Source organism: Lutzomyia longipalpis, chromosome 1, assembly GCF_024334085.1.
Source record: "Lutzomyia longipalpis isolate SR_M1_2022 chromosome 1, ASM2433408v1".
In the NCBI taxonomy this organism is placed as follows: Eukaryota; Metazoa; Arthropoda; class Insecta; order Diptera; family Psychodidae; genus Lutzomyia; species Lutzomyia longipalpis.
Genome location: NC_074707.1, coordinates 20,251,348 through 20,266,612, shown reverse-complemented (window position 1 = coordinate 20,266,612; position 15,265 = coordinate 20,251,348). Strand labels below are relative to the sequence as shown.

Here is a 15,265-nt window from a genome sequence, read left to right as displayed (position 1 = left end):
GTTGGAATCCACAGAGATCGATCTCAAACTTGGTATAAAATCGTTATTGGCGCTAAATGAAAAATATTTCTTTTAGAAAATTAGAATTAAAAATCCTATTTTAAACATTTTAAACGGTTAAATTTAAACACTTCCAAATTACCTCTAAAACTATAAATTTCAATAAGTTTTTAAATGTTTTAACAAAGCTTGATCTGCTGTTCTGCTTGACCGATTTAATACGTAATAAAAATATTACAAAATCCAAGAGTTTTAAAGAATATCAAAAGTATCCAAAAACTTTGTTTACGGTCCAGAAATTTTCTTTTAATTTATTAATTAAAATTCCTAAAAAACTTATTCTTAAATTATTTAAACAAAACTCTTATAAAAATTGAGATAATGTACAACTAACGAATCAAATTTCAACGTAAAATTAATCCTTACGTTGTAAAATACAAACTCCCAGCATAACGATATAGCATTTCATCACATATATGGCTTTCTTATTATGGTTGATGAATGATCACACTCTCGCTCGTTAGGTGAAATTGACGATCAAGGGCATGAGAAAAGTGAATGATCAACGCTAATTTATTGGTACGGAGTTAATTTATAACCAGTTGACACTGTGCTGGAAAATCCATTGATAACGTTCAGAGACGTTTTAGCAGTTGGAATTCAGAGATATTGGTAATAGCTGATCTTAAGAGGATCGTGAACATTTATTATGATCCTTGCAATTTCACAAATTGCTTAAAAAATAAGAAAAATGGTTCAAAAGTTTTCTTTTAATGTAAATTTATTCATTTTCTTAGAGTTTTATGTGAGCAAGATCTCTCCTCACCAAGCAATTTTAATCAATAAAATGCAACATAGAGCAGAGACTCCTGTCGTTGGAATGATCTCAATTACGCCACAGTCGAATGCCCATATTTTTCACCTTTTGCGCGATCGAATGGGACAGGAAATTTCACGGCGTGATTTCGTGAAAATTGAAATGTGACGATGAAAGAGAGAATTTATGAGTGGTTTGGCATTTTACTATAACAAAAATCCATCCATATTGCCTGCACAATACAATGTTTCTTCTGATGTTTTCTCCTCCCTCTCGGCACAATATTGCGGAACCGCCAGATATAATTCACAACATACTGTGAGCTATTTTGACGGAGTCTCTTTTTCATTTTTTTTCTTCGCCATCACCCACGATCGCATGTGATCATTCAATCTGAAAATTTGAATTGGGACAGCAAGTCCAAGGCATTGTTATGCAATCTCAAGAAAACCACTTTTGCACACCACACTGCCTCAACATCACGATCATATTTTTTTTAATAAATATTTCAATGAATTGAGCGAGTTTTGAAGTTCCTGCAATCATGCAGATTCTTTGAAATGTTTTTAAATTGTTCCTTTTTATGCTAACAAAAATTTCATTTCATGAGGATCGTAAGACATATGAAAATTAACTTAATAAAGAAGCAAAGAGATAAATAAAGTGAAGAAATGATTTATGCTACAACAAAATGAGCATAGAAAATTGAGTATTTGCAATTGAATTATTGAAATGTTCCTCTTCTGCCCTCTTTAATGGCTAATCATCAATCAAACTATTAGTGCAACACCTGAAGGGACCCACCTTGTAGACATAACTTAGTATATACTTACATACTACATTATGTATAATGATACATATATAGCGCGAAAAACGATGGCAAAGCATGAGGAGAGATGGAAAGATCAGAGTGTGTGGAAAAGCATAATGGCGAAAAACTGGTGCAGCGAGCCGCAAAGTCTCACATACAATCGAAAAGTTATGTATATATTGCTCATAAAGAGTGAAAGCAGGCTCAAAACGACCCAACAACATTGAGTTTTCAAATCTATTGGTACAAGGTGAACTGAAAGCTTAGGTAAAGTCGAGCTGCAGTTTTGCCCCACCTTAGTGAGACTCCTCACTGCGATGAGATGTGGTCCATGGAAGAGAGGGACATGAAATTGCTTATATGATGCACCTTTCCATCTCTAAATTGTATATGACTGATGGTGTAAAGATTGAATGCTCTGACAAGGTCGGAGCATCCGTTGCAATTTCTCCTGAGAGATGCGCGTTGATTAGAAGAAGAAAAGAGTGATCATAAAAATTTGAAATGAGGTTCAATTTAAAAATATAAAAATTTATTTTTTAGAGAAAAAAAACCTCGACAAAATTGGTAGGGAAACAGGCTGTTGGTGCACATAAATGTGTATTATAGTTATACTATCGTTTAGCCTAAATCAAAAATCCCACAACTAATACAAACATGAGAAAATATGGTGGGCTCTGTGGTTGGCTACTTAGGAGACCCCGTACTATGTATGACCAGACACGCGATACACATTATTAATTTGATCCCACCATAGCCAATCGAGTTTATTGGTTTTGTCCGAAGTACCCAACATTTTGTCCAGGCGCATTTCTTAAAAACGGCCCCAACCACAGCACAACGGCAGTCCGAGTGGTGAGCCTGTCGTGAGCTTTTCAGACTCGAGAGCCCTACATTTCTCTTTATTTAATTAATCTCAAATTTTTGTTAAACAAAGAAAAGTGCAAGAGAGACCTCCTTGTGACAATGTATACGAAAGTGTTAATTGGGGTCATCGCACTTGTTGCACTCCTGACCATTGCTGAGTGCCTCCGGATTCATGTGGATGAAGTAAGTGGCGCGAGAGAGTATGGAGATGTGAATGAATACGAAAAAAAAAGTGAAATGGAATCTGCATTCCATTAATTATGCATTATTTTGCTTATGTTGCGCAACTTTTTCTAATCCATACAGCCACAGTATTACGGTGATGTGTACCACGAACGATCGGTGTACCACCAGAATTCGCTCAAGGCGAAGAAGAAGGAGAAGGAGCAGGACTTTAGTAAAATCCCCGGTGTGCCAGGAGTTGATTATCCCATCTACCACGAAGTACCCGATACGAGTTTCCACTGTGGTCACGTACCCGTAATCCCTGGCATGTATGCCAATCCTGAGACAGGATGTCAGGCATACCATGTCTGCCATGATGGACGTGAGGGACATCAGGGTGCATCGTTCTTGTGCACAAATGGAACACTTTTCAATCAGAAACTCTTCGGGTGTGATTGGTGGTACAATGTTGATTGCCATCAAGCGCAAAACCTGTGGAGGTAAGACATCTTATTAAGTATTACAATTTAAAAAAATATTTTTAAGCCGCATATTAATAAATTATAATGCATTTAATGATAAGTTTTGCATATTATGGAATTTTTTTGAACTGAAAAGCGTTTAAAAGAATCAATTAACTTTCCAATAATTGTTATATAACTACTACAAGTTTTACAAACAAATAACAAAAGTTTTTCCAATTTCTATAATTATTAGTTGGTATTCCACAATCGTGGCATACCAAGTATTGTAATCGTCGGAAAAACCGACCACCTCAGATCGGGCTCAAACTTGGTATGAGCACGTTTTAGACATCCCACATTACGAAAATGGTGGTGGAAAAATTTTGATCCGGCCGGCCTGCCGGCCGGCCTTCCGGCCGGCCTTCCGGTCGTCCAAACTTTGCCTTATAATTCGAGAACGGTAACAGATAGAGACTTCCGGTTTGAAGTTTTCTATAGAAATGTGGGTGTAAAATTTCATTTTTTCGCATTTTCAAAATCCAAGATGGCCGCCGTCCGCCATTTTGAAATACCATCAACCACTTTCCTTATAGCTAGAAGTCTGAAATTTTAGTATGTTGTAGTGCTAAGTGAGACGTTTTCATCGATAATTCATACTTGAAAATCGGTCAAGCCGTTTAGCAAATATGGCGGTCTAAAGCAAAAAGTGTTTTTTCAATATAACTTGAGAACGGCTTGACCGATTTTGACCATCTTGGTATCAAATGAAAGGTTTCAAGAAGCCCTACAACTGTCTAGAACATTCCAAGTTCCAAAAACATCCGCAAGAGGCATTAAAATCAAAAACAAAAATTGCCTAACTTTAAGGGGCAATATCTCCGAACATCTGTTATAGATTTTCTTTAAATTTTGATATGTTGTAGCCTGACTCAATATCTTTCACCAGTCCGAAAATGAAGAAAATCTATGTTGCCGTTTAGAAGATATAGCCATTTAAAAATTTCTTGAATTTGAAAATTTCTAAGAGCCATATCTCTTGAACGACTTATCCGATTTTGCTCAACTTGGTATCAAATTAAAGGTTTTGCAATTCTCTACAACTTACTAGAACATCAGAAACATCTAGAACCATTCCTTTAGGACAAAAAGTGCAAAAAACTGTTTTGGTAGAATAAAAATCCGCCATTTTGTGTTCTGAAGGTGACCTTGAAAATCATTGAGATATATGTCAAATTATAGCTTATTTCAATATCTTTCCATAAATAGTCAAGAAATTTTTGTAGGTGTTATAGAACTTTAGATATAAGCATTTTAATCTGTCAAATTGCCAAATTTTACAAAAAAATCGACTGCCTACTAATTCTGCTCACAAATTAAATTACAACGCATAGACTGACCCATCCGCGTTGTGGTATACCAACTCTAATAACTGGACGCGTTATGATTGACTTTCTTTTAAATATTAACAATAGAACGTTTTCTTCGACTTTTTATTAACCCATTTGCGTCCATTGGGAGGTCACAAGCTGACCCAAATGTGAAACATTTTTCTCTGAATTTAATTCTTTCGTATCCTCATGAAACATTGAAACATTAATTCTTTTTATCACGATATTTATTCTGAGAACGCTCTCAGAGGATATTTCTCAGTCAGAACGAATTCTTTGGCCTCTTCTTCCCAAAATTTAAACTTATTTCTAACTCAGAAAAAGAATTAAATTAATTTAAATTCAAGATAATAACATGTTTCACGTTCAGGTCAGCATATGGTGCAATGGACGCGAAAAGGTTAAATTAATTTAAATGTTTTTCTAATACATTAAATTTGGCAAATTGAGTCAAAAAATTAGCTCAAATAAGGCCAAAGAAAGCATTTTGACTGAGAAATAAAAGTATTGAAACAAAAAGACCCAATGTTTCAATGTTTCATTCAAAAACGAAGGGGTTATGAATTATGAAAACAAGTCATTTATTAACGGAATTAACTTTTCGAGATACTTAATTATTTAATGAGACATTAGCAGTGAACTCTAAAACTCTAAATGAACTCAAAGAGACTCTAAGTTAAGTGACAGAAAGGTTGATAGCTTTTTACCAATCTAATAGCTCGTTAATCCAAACAATGTGCGGCTTTTCGGTCACGTCTCATTTAATGGCAAAATCTGCCACCATTTTAAAAAGCACATTTCACTCTCTTTTGCAGATTGAACACCGATCCCGAGCTCAATCCATTTACGCCGAAAAAGAAATTGGAGGAAGTGCCAAAATACCACCATCATTTTTAATTCCATTTCTTCTACACTATGGCCAATCTAAAGCGCGCGATTTTCTGCACACACATACTCTACCCTCTCACCTTAAATGAGATTTTTCTTTTACCTGGGTGGACCTTTCCCGAAAAACACATTTCATTTTCATTTCAAGGTGGTCTGTAAAGCAAGAAAACCGCCTTTTTTCTCTTCTCTACCATCTACTTCTTTTTCAATTAATTTAATGTCGAAAAACAAATATTAAGTTAATTTATGTGCTGAGATGCAAAAACAACGAGTGTATTGTATGTATTTTAGAGTATTTTTTTGGCATATTAAATGTATTATATGAGAGAAATGTTGTACCGCGTGTGTTTTCTTTCATTTTTTTCTGCATCCATCAAACGACCTTCTCCTCCAGCTGGTTTATGGATAAATTATAATCTCATTTTCTTGGGCACTCGACAATGATGCGGAATGCGAAAGTTGTCACAAAAGTTGTGGAAAGATTGATGGTTGATAATATTTATACTCTTTTGTGAGTGAAAATAAATTCTCACGCGAAAAATATGAATAAAATTATTCAAATTTTTGCTTTTTATGTTTTGTTTGAAAGAAATTCCAGACGGTTGATAATCGAAATTCAAATCATGCAATGCAGCATACTTCAGACAGACGCCTTCATTTTCACGAATAGTTCCGCCATTTTTTTTACAAAAAGAAATTGAAGTGAATTACTATCCTTGTCCTTAAAAAGAGAATTTATGCAATGTAAATGGGGATTAGAATTGAAATTCAGAACAAGGTTTTCTTTTCAAAATTTATGATCATATTATTCGGTCAATTTATCTGTGGATTGATTAGATTTATATCTCCTTATTATTTCAGAAACTTTCAATACGTCTGAAATACTGTGTGCGGCTTCTTTGACTTCACCCTTTTGTGGGTAGTTTAAGAATAAATTTAAACTGCATTATAGCGCGATGTAACCTTTTCGTGAAAATGGCGTGAAGAGTCCCGAGGGGGCAAAAGGGGAGTGTTAAAGCGCCAGAAGCTTGTTAGAAAGGATCGATTGAGGAGGAATGAACAAAGAGCTTCAATACTTGGAGGTTGTTACTTTTTTGTTCAATGTTGGTGATCATCAATTACAAATTCTATAGTCTTGCTGGAATGATGAAGTAAACACAAAGAGTGCGAGAGAGAGAGAGGGGAATGAATAATAATTTGATAATCACACACATCTTTGAGATTATTTGACCTTTAACCATGGAGAGATCGCGGAAAGAATTCAATCATCGCGATCGCAAATAAAATGATATTCTCACAAAACAATTGTTGTACACATTGGCGCGCTTTGGAAATAAAAGAATTGAAGAAAAAATACAACACTTAAATACCGCAGTTTCATTTAATTGCTCTTTTTGTCTTGCACTCCAAACGGTTTTCTTCTTCCAAGTGAAAATGAAATTGTTTTTTTTTCATGCATTCATTCACTTCAAGCGTCTCATAATGAAGTGTATGTAGTGTTAAAAAAATAAAACTCTTATATTCTAGTAACAGTGAAAATAATCTCACAGGCGAATTGTGAGTGTGTGACCCAGATTCATGCTTGCTATATTTATAAAGTGCATTACATACGTGATGGTTGATGGAGAGAAAGAAGCAAATTCCTTCCCATATAAATAATTAATTGTCTAACTAATTAATAAGGCACATCACCACATCATCGTGTGCAGCATCTTCAAGCCAACATCATCATTATACCTCCTCCACATATTTATAGAATTTTTCCTCATCAATATGCAATGAAACAATATTGACGATCATGAATTATGATCTTCGAGAGACGCTTCTTTTTTATTTAAAAGAAAATTTTCTGTTAAAATGATTGAAATAAATAAATTTGTTAAATTCTACAGGAAGTTTTTATTCTCTTTTTCTCGTTTTTCTAAGAATTTGTAAAGATTTTTTGGTATATTCTAGACACATACCAGATTGGCCCTCAATTGCTATAAAATGGACAAACTATGCCCTCAACTTTCTTTGAGACAAATGCGGTGGTGGTGAAAACTAAAACCATCTTATCTCGTGCTATAAAATAATAGAGCTTTTAGAACTCATTACAATTGTCGTTTACGAAAGATGAGGGCGCTGATTGTTAATTTTATAGCAATTGACAGTCGATCTGAACCTTAAAATTTGCCTTTTTAACACTCGGAGGACTTTACTGGTAATTGGTACCAATTGAAACCTTAAAATCGTCACAGAATAAAATCTATTGGACTTATCTCGATGAATTTAGCATCTATGTGTAGGGAATTTTAATTACTTTAAGATAGCAGAAAGAAAATCTCGAGAAAAGTCTTTTCTTTGGAAGATAATTTAGGTCAAAGTCAGAATCCAACGTGGAGGATCAAATTGGTAATAACTACCAGTCATAATCCCATACATTTTTGCCATTGTTTTGAGGTTATGTTTCCCCATATTTCCCAAATAAAGTACTCTTGTTCACTTTTCCTCAGTCAAAAATAATTAATGTGGACTAATTTTATTGCCGGAAGTGATTAAAAAGTTACTTAAAGAATCAAAGTTTGTGATTATTTAGGCGCAATTTTAAATTATGCAAAATTGTAGCTAAAAAAGTCATTTGAATTGTCAATTCTGCATCGATTCTACGCAATTTTTTTTCAGTGACGATTTTCTAAATTAAATATTTAGTAATTCGGTGTAGAAATGCTTGAAGGAGATTGAGAATTAATGAAACTTTCGATCCTTGTTCAATAAACTGATTAATAATTAATTATTGAGCATATTTTATCAACTGGTACTTATTACCAATTTGCTCCTCCGCGTTGTGCCAAATGTTGGGTCCTCCAAGTGTTAAAATCATTTACAGCAGAATAAGTTCAGAATTTCATCCGGAGCAACTAGTGACTCGAACCTACCAATTAATATTTTTATGGCATGAAATGTGTCTCGACTATTGGATCTAAAGAATTAAAATTTGCTATAAAATTGTAAAACAGCACCCTCATTTTTATGTCAATGTTTGTGGGGGTAATTTCGAAAGTTCAGCATTTCATACCAGGGATCTACTGTAAAGATTTTTACTATAATTTCTTACACTTGCCAATTTTAAATTCAATAAAATTTCATTTATAAAATTTATTTCATTTCAAAAATCCCGAAAAACTGTTGGAATATGTTATCCAGTTGAGCAATAAGTATAATGTACATTTCTTTTACTCCATTCACTTTAATTTTTAATTACTTTTTAATAAATGCGACATTATTTTAAATCATCACCTGTATTCTCTACAGGTAAAAGGAATTTCTACCGACACTGCTGGGGAAAAGTGAGTGCGAATAAACAGTATATTGTCATAAAAAAAATCAACAATTTAATTGATGATCATGCTGGTCGAGGTTTTGGAGAAGAGATTCACTGATCAAGTGGACTAAAGCACCGGAAGATCCCAATATGATCGATCACAGACGAGTACGCATGTTAAACGACGCGACAAGTATGAGAAAATTTTTAATACACCAAATTAACTTTTATTACGCCTTCCACAATAAACCATTATACTCTACCAAAGTTGATCAACGTCTCTAAGTGCTTGCAAAAATGCCAATTTAAGTGTTGGCGGATGATGTCTTACGCCAACATGTGCGCGTGTGACTGACCATTTTTGAATGGATTGCAGCTGCAGTAGTAGCTTAAAAAAAAACAACGAAAAAATCTCACCTCTCAGGTGCATTGCATACGCAGAAATCACAAGAGTGTCGTTGGCAAATCCCCCCATTGAAGCTTGCGGGTGCGCACTAAAATAAAAAATAAAAATTAACAAATGTCTGTCTATAGTATAAAAAAAAGTAGCAGCCTGATGAAATTTGACTTAATTAGGTACATTTTCTTCTCATAAGTTAGGCAAAAATGTGCCAAATGAATTCTTTTGTTGCAATTTCTCAGCAAACCAACAATAAAATGCACAACTTCTCTATTTTCTTGCTTCTTCGCGAATTTTTTTGTTATTATATTTTTACAAATTTGCACATTAATATGTGTTCTGAATTTCTAATGCTCACACAGGTAGGTGCTAATGCTCGAGCTTTTAAAACTGAGCTTTATGAGCTTCAAAATTCTCATAGATCTCTTATGGGAAAGAAGAAGTTATATATTTCGAATTTTTATGTCACTGCACGTAGTTTTTTTTTTTATTTAAATTTATTATGCGTATTCAATGGAAAATTATGCATTGAAAAATTATGTATTAGAAGGAAGCTTCTTCCATGGAAAATCTTCTCAATGATCGATTGCAAGTCATGTGAAGTCGCAAGTGTGGCTTCGTTTTTTTTTGCTGCCGATCTGAGATATTATATTTCTCACTCTCATCTTTTTAGCTTGTCTTATGCGCGTGTAAAACAAACATGAGAAATCCCGCATGAAAATTAGAAAACTCCAAGGCATGTAATTACATCCAATATATATCTCAAATTATGTGAAGGTGCCCCGGAGGAGGATGAAATTGAATGTTTTTTGTTTATTAGGGCCCTTTTTTGATGGGGAGATTATAGAATTAGTTGAGGTGAGACTTTTACTACCTATTTTTACCTTTACTTAAAACCGTAACTTCCCATATTTCGGTTGAAAGAGTCACTCAAGCGATGGCCAAAAATTTTCCATTTATTGCTCAAGAGTAACATGCAGCATAAGAAGGAATCTTTTGGCTGTGGCGGATGATCTTGCTCTCTCTCACACTTGAGGCATAAAATGACGGGGATATCCCCCCGAGAGTTGGATGTCTTTGGAGGAGAGCTAAAAAGCAAAAGAGGTGGAAGATTTTGTTAAAGAAACTCTCCTCCATCAATTTTGAGCCACGGTATGTGCCGATTTGCGGCGTCACGGCGGTTGTCTCTGGGGGGAAGAAGATGATCAAATGGTGTGGAGGGAGCCTTTCTCTTCATCTTCTTGCGCACCGTAGCGGCGTCTCCCCTTCGACTACCACGCTCAATTTTATAAATAGCCATCCATTTCTGAATTTCTCACTAGACCGCCACGGATTACGGACTAAACAAGACCCCGAACGCGGCTCTCAAGTTGTTCAGTGTTTTTTTTTCTAACACTCATTTGATTTCCCATCAATCGCGGAACGTCTCGCGGAAAATTGCACCAAGCCATCTTCAAGTGCCGTATCCGATCGTGAGTGAAGTGATCTTTTTCTTCGTTTTTTTTGCACTTTGAAAACGGAAGAGTGTTGATTGGAAATTGCAGCATAATGTGGATTTCTACAATTTTTATCGGTAATGCTTCCCCATTTAATCTCACAACCGATACTATCTCCTCTTACCCCATAATTGTGGATTAAATAACCAACAAGAAGTGCTTGGTGCGAAGAGCTCTATCATAATATTGTACGTTGTATATACTTCCGGATTCGATGACAAAACAGCGTGTCTTTCACTGCAACCAATGTGCAAGAAGTGATTTATTTTTTCAAGATGCGAATTATAAAATTAACTCATCATACTAATTTCCTTTTACAAATTAGATCAAATGATTTTTTTTAATTAAAAGTGCAGACACGGAAGAAGACTTTTAACCATTTTTTTAATTTTATTGTGATGTTTCGAGGAATATGATTAACCCTATCATCAGGCATAAAAGAAAGTGGGAAAATATTTAAAAAATTTCTTGAGAAACTCAAAAAAACACAACAGTTCCAGCATAATGTGAATGCAGGCTGTTTTCTTTTATAAAAGGATATTATGCACAATATATTGTGAAAGTTCTTCAAAGTTTAAATAATTTAGAAGCATAAAAAAGAAATTGGTAATGTTGGTAACTTGAAATATTTTTGCCAAAGAAAGTTACTGCTTTTGTCTCTAAATGACTTATACGTTTAATGATATTTGATTAATTACCAACTTCTACCACCTAAGAGTTTGGTAAAAAATTAAACAAATTCCTTTGAGGACGAAAATACTAAATTTCAAATAGTATAGTATAAATATAGTCCTATTATAGATAATCATGTATCTCTTGGATATAATAAACCATTATTCATTCAAACATTTCAACGTTTACTAAAAATGCAGAACATTTTTGATTTTTTTGTTACAAACTTGATTTATTATTTTACCAACAAATACAAGAATATAAAGATAGGATGGTAGTTTATTCGCATTTACCAACTTTGAAAAAAAAAACTACTAATTACTCATTTTCAACTTTTTTTTTCAATTAAGGGATGGTCACGTTATTTTGGAAACTCGGGGACTTTCAAAAGCGATTTTCTAGCCAATTTTAAAACCAAAAATTCGAAATTTGCTTGCACTCTTGTTAAATGGCCAAATACTGATAAGAATTCAGTACTTTCGTTTTAAAAAATAATTTTTTGTGCTCAAAAAAATTATTTGAAATTCTCACATTTTGGCCATTTTGTTCCTGTAGAGTTTCCAAAATAACGTGACCATCCCTTAATATGAATTTACTAAATTTTTACTCAATTTTTATGACAATTATATTCTTTATACTTTAATTTTTATTTAAATCTAACAAGAAGGACGAATTTGGCCTTTGCTGCCAGCTCAAATTAAATTACTCCGTAATTTATTTTGTGAAAATATTAAATCCGTTTTTTTTTTTTAATAAAAATCCTTATTTATTTCAAATCAAAAAATTATAAAAATAAGAAAGAGTTGTCACAGCAAAAAGAAAAGAAATTGTGAAAATAATTCATCAAATATCATTGTTTTATATAAAGAAAACAATAAGAAATTCTCAAGCTAAATTAACTAATCAGTTTCAAGACTTTGAGTCAAGAAATTGAACCTCAAAAGCATTGAAAATGAGGAGAAAACTAAACCAAAAATAACAGCGTGCATTTTCCTAGCGAAACGATGCAATTTTATCTCATATTAGAATTTTTTAATAAAAAAGACAAATTCTTACGTTATTAAAGAAAAATAATATTTTATATGGTCAGCTTTCGTCAATTTAATCCTCGATGGGGTCATTAAATGTGCCCACCTCTTGTGGTTGTAGCAAATAAAATGCACTGAAGCATGTTAGAAATTTGCTCTCGATGATTGATTAATGATGGCAAGTCGATAATTGCCGTGTATGCGTTGTGACATAGTCTTTTTTGGACTCCTCTGCTTTCTTCCATCCACAGCTACTCTGGCTTTGGGTTCATTGAATCTTGCAGCGTCAGAGGAAAAAAATGTCGATGAGAAAACAGTAGTTGCAGCAGCAGCAGCAGCATCAGCGGAGAAAGTGCAAGAGAAGAGACAAATCTCTGGGCACACCAAAGTTCCCACCAAACTCACGGCGGATTTTACACCCTTGATCTATGGCAATCAAGTGACACCGGGATTGGGTCAGTACGCCATCCCCGATGATCCTGCCACGTATGCATCATCAGCAACGGCGAGAAAGGTATGAAAATGTAGTGTAAGATGACAATCACGCGATGACCCGCATCCCAAGTCAGGTTCCTCGCTGTAATGTCGTTGAAATCTTTTATTTTTTCAATGCGAGAAATGCATTTATAAAAGCAAAACCACACTGCGGTGAGAGAGATGCGGGGAAGGGGGGGGGGGCACTGTTCTGTGATTTCTGGAGTCGTGATTCATGACTGGCACGACTTGCGATGATTGCAATTGTGCAATCAAGATGAAGAAGTCACAATCCTGGGGTGAAGACACATTGGCACCGTGTGATTGTTCACTGACTTCCATTTGCCATTTTCCCATAAAGGCACCTAAATCACCCAATAGATCTCTCTATAATACAACTTGTTGTACTCACCATGTCGCGGTAACATCCGACCGCCCCTCACACCACCCCCTACATTACGTCACGCATGTGATTTGTCGATGCAATAGAAGAGACACCTGCACACCGTAGAAGATGCATTTATGCGATGAAATTAAATGAAGATTCTTTTTCTTTTTTCTTTGCAGTTACCCAACAATGCCAACAGCAATTACTTGAAGCTCGCGCAAGGACAACTCTCACCATCTGTTGCCCCACAGCAATTTCATGTGGAAAAGGGATTGTATCAGCAGCAGCAACCATTGGTCCTCCCACAGGCACCACGTGTGAATACCATTTCTGATGCTGAGTACCTCCAGCTCATTGCAAACACGCAGAAATTCCATCAGGCAGCTGCTGCTCAGCCACCACAAGCCCAACATTTTATTCCCTTCGTCCCGCATCAGGGAGCTGTTCTCCTCGGTCAGCGTCAGTATGCTCAGTTGTATCAGAAGCCCACAGGACATCCCCTTGGAGATTCATCGCTTGAGAGGGAAATTGAGAAGCTTGTGGCTGCAAATGTGCCCCAGCAGGCAGCATCGAGTCAACGACAGACGACAAAAGTGACAAAGGGACGACAATTTCTGCCAAAGAATCAGCACAATTTTGTCTTCATACCCTATCAGCCACAGGCTCTGCAGCAGTACATCCCACAGCAGCAGCAGTACGCTGCGGCAGCAGCAGCCTCAATCCCACAGGCAGCATTGAAGCAGCAGCAACAGCAGCAAATCTTTGCTGATTACCAGGCAGCCAGCAAATTCCCTCAGTTCTTACCTCCACAACAGGCTCACTTTGTTCCCATTCTTCAGCATCAAGTGCAACCATTGCAGCAATTCCAAGCGGCGGCAGCTCCTCAACATCAACAGGCGCATCAGCAGCAGCAGCAACATCTGCAACAGCAACTTCTACAGCAGGAACACGCGCTGGCAAGTCCCATTCACTCATACCACGAAAAGGCACCCCAAAGTACGCCACAAAATGTACACAATACACAATTTCCTACCACAAAGCCCGTGGATGCTAAGAAGCAGCAGCATGCGAAGCCTGAGCAGCCGCAGCAGAAGCAATCGGCACACTCTTCAATCTTTGTCTCACACTCCACCAGCACCCCATCACCATCCTTCGCTAGTCCCACCAAACAATCGCACTATACCGCTAAGCCTGCATCCCATTCACAGGAGTCCCAGCAGCACTCCAGTCAACCTGCTTCTCAAGTATCCGTTAGCAGCCTGGCGGAGTCCGTCTTCAAAACTCCACCATCCCAGCAGCGTCCACTCACGCAGCAGGAATTCCAAGCTCTCGTCGATGCCGGCTACCCTGTAACACCCATCCACGTCCCTGTGCCAGTTCCCATCTCTGCTGATAAGTACGAGAATCACCAGGGACAGCCTCAGGCGCAAGCCTACGCTCCTCAACAGCAGTATCCCACACACAAATTTGCCCCACAGACGGCAGGGAGTCAATACCAACCCGCCATCCTTGCTCCTGCCACCTTCTACGCTCCTCATCCCCAACATCAGTACTACCAGCAGCGTCAGCAGCGGGACACAACAAAAGAGACAAAACCCTAAGAAAATAGAGCACATCACAGCTCCTTTTGGAAGCTTCCTCCTACACCACCACCTCCACCAACCACCCTATACCCCCAATCCTAGGGGAGCGTCTCAGTAGCGCTCTTCACTCCTGCGTAGTATTATTTCTTTTTCTTACACTTAAAGATTTAATTTGTTGTATATTTATTAATTATGTAAAATAAATAAAAAATACAAAAAATTTCCCTAAAAAATCATTTTTTATCTCCATCAAAATCGCAAATTAAAATTTTCTAATGAAAAGTCGTGCAAAGAGAAATTGATTGACTTTTGCTAAAGAGCAACAATATTTTAATAAATTCAGGTAAGTTTTTTTTATGTTCAAACACGATTGGAATTATTTGTGGGTGGAGTAATATTGTAATTGATCGTCTTAAAGCGATCTTAAAGCGTTTTTTGTTGAAATTTTTCTAAGAAGTATATTTTGAACGAATGTTTCATCTTTATAATTTCTTTAAAAGAAAATTGAAGCATACAAGAA

At 36.0% G+C, this 15,265-nt stretch overlaps 2 protein-coding genes across 2 annotated transcripts; both read left to right on the top strand.

Annotated features, from left to right (window-relative positions):
* The first annotated feature begins 563 nt into the window (after positions 1-563).
* Positions 564-5,731, top strand: LOC129796886 (uncharacterized). Its single transcript, XM_055839018.1, has 3 exons — positions 564-2,678; positions 2,802-3,160; positions 5,328-5,731. The coding sequence occupies exons 1-3, from the start codon at positions 2,595-2,597 to the stop codon at positions 5,407-5,409; spliced, it is 525 nt and encodes a 174-aa protein (XP_055694993.1). The 5' UTR covers positions 564-2,594; the 3' UTR covers positions 5,410-5,731.
* A 4,690-nt stretch (positions 5,732-10,421) lies between these two features.
* LOC129796794 (putative mediator of RNA polymerase II transcription subunit 26) lies at positions 10,422-14,978 on the top strand. Its single transcript, XM_055838879.1, has 3 exons — positions 10,422-10,677; positions 12,552-12,814; positions 13,342-14,978. Exons 1-3 carry the CDS (start codon positions 10,653-10,655, stop codon positions 14,761-14,763), a joined length of 1,710 nt encoding a protein of 569 aa, XP_055694854.1. The 5' UTR covers positions 10,422-10,652; the 3' UTR covers positions 14,764-14,978.
* The last annotated feature ends 287 nt before the right edge of the window (positions 14,979-15,265 follow it).

Coding starts and splice junctions, on each gene's coding strand:
- LOC129796886 (XM_055839018.1), top strand. CDS start 2,595: ATGTATACGAAAGTGTTAATTGGGGTCATCGCACTTGTTGCACTCCTG. Junction 2,679..2,801: donor TCCGGATTCATGTGGATGAA/GTAAGTGGCGCG, acceptor TAATCCATACAG/CCACAGTATTACGGTGATGT. Junction 3,161..5,327: donor CAAGCGCAAAACCTGTGGAG/GTAAGACATCTT, acceptor TCTCTTTTGCAG/ATTGAACACCGATCCCGAGC.
- LOC129796794 (XM_055838879.1), top strand. CDS start 10,653: ATGTGGATTTCTACAATTTTTATCG. Junction 10,678..12,551: donor GATTTCTACAATTTTTATCG/GTAATGCTTCCC, acceptor TTCCATCCACAG/CTACTCTGGCTTTGGGTTCA. Junction 12,815..13,341: donor CATCAGCAACGGCGAGAAAG/GTATGAAAATGT, acceptor TTTTCTTTGCAG/TTACCCAACAATGCCAACAG.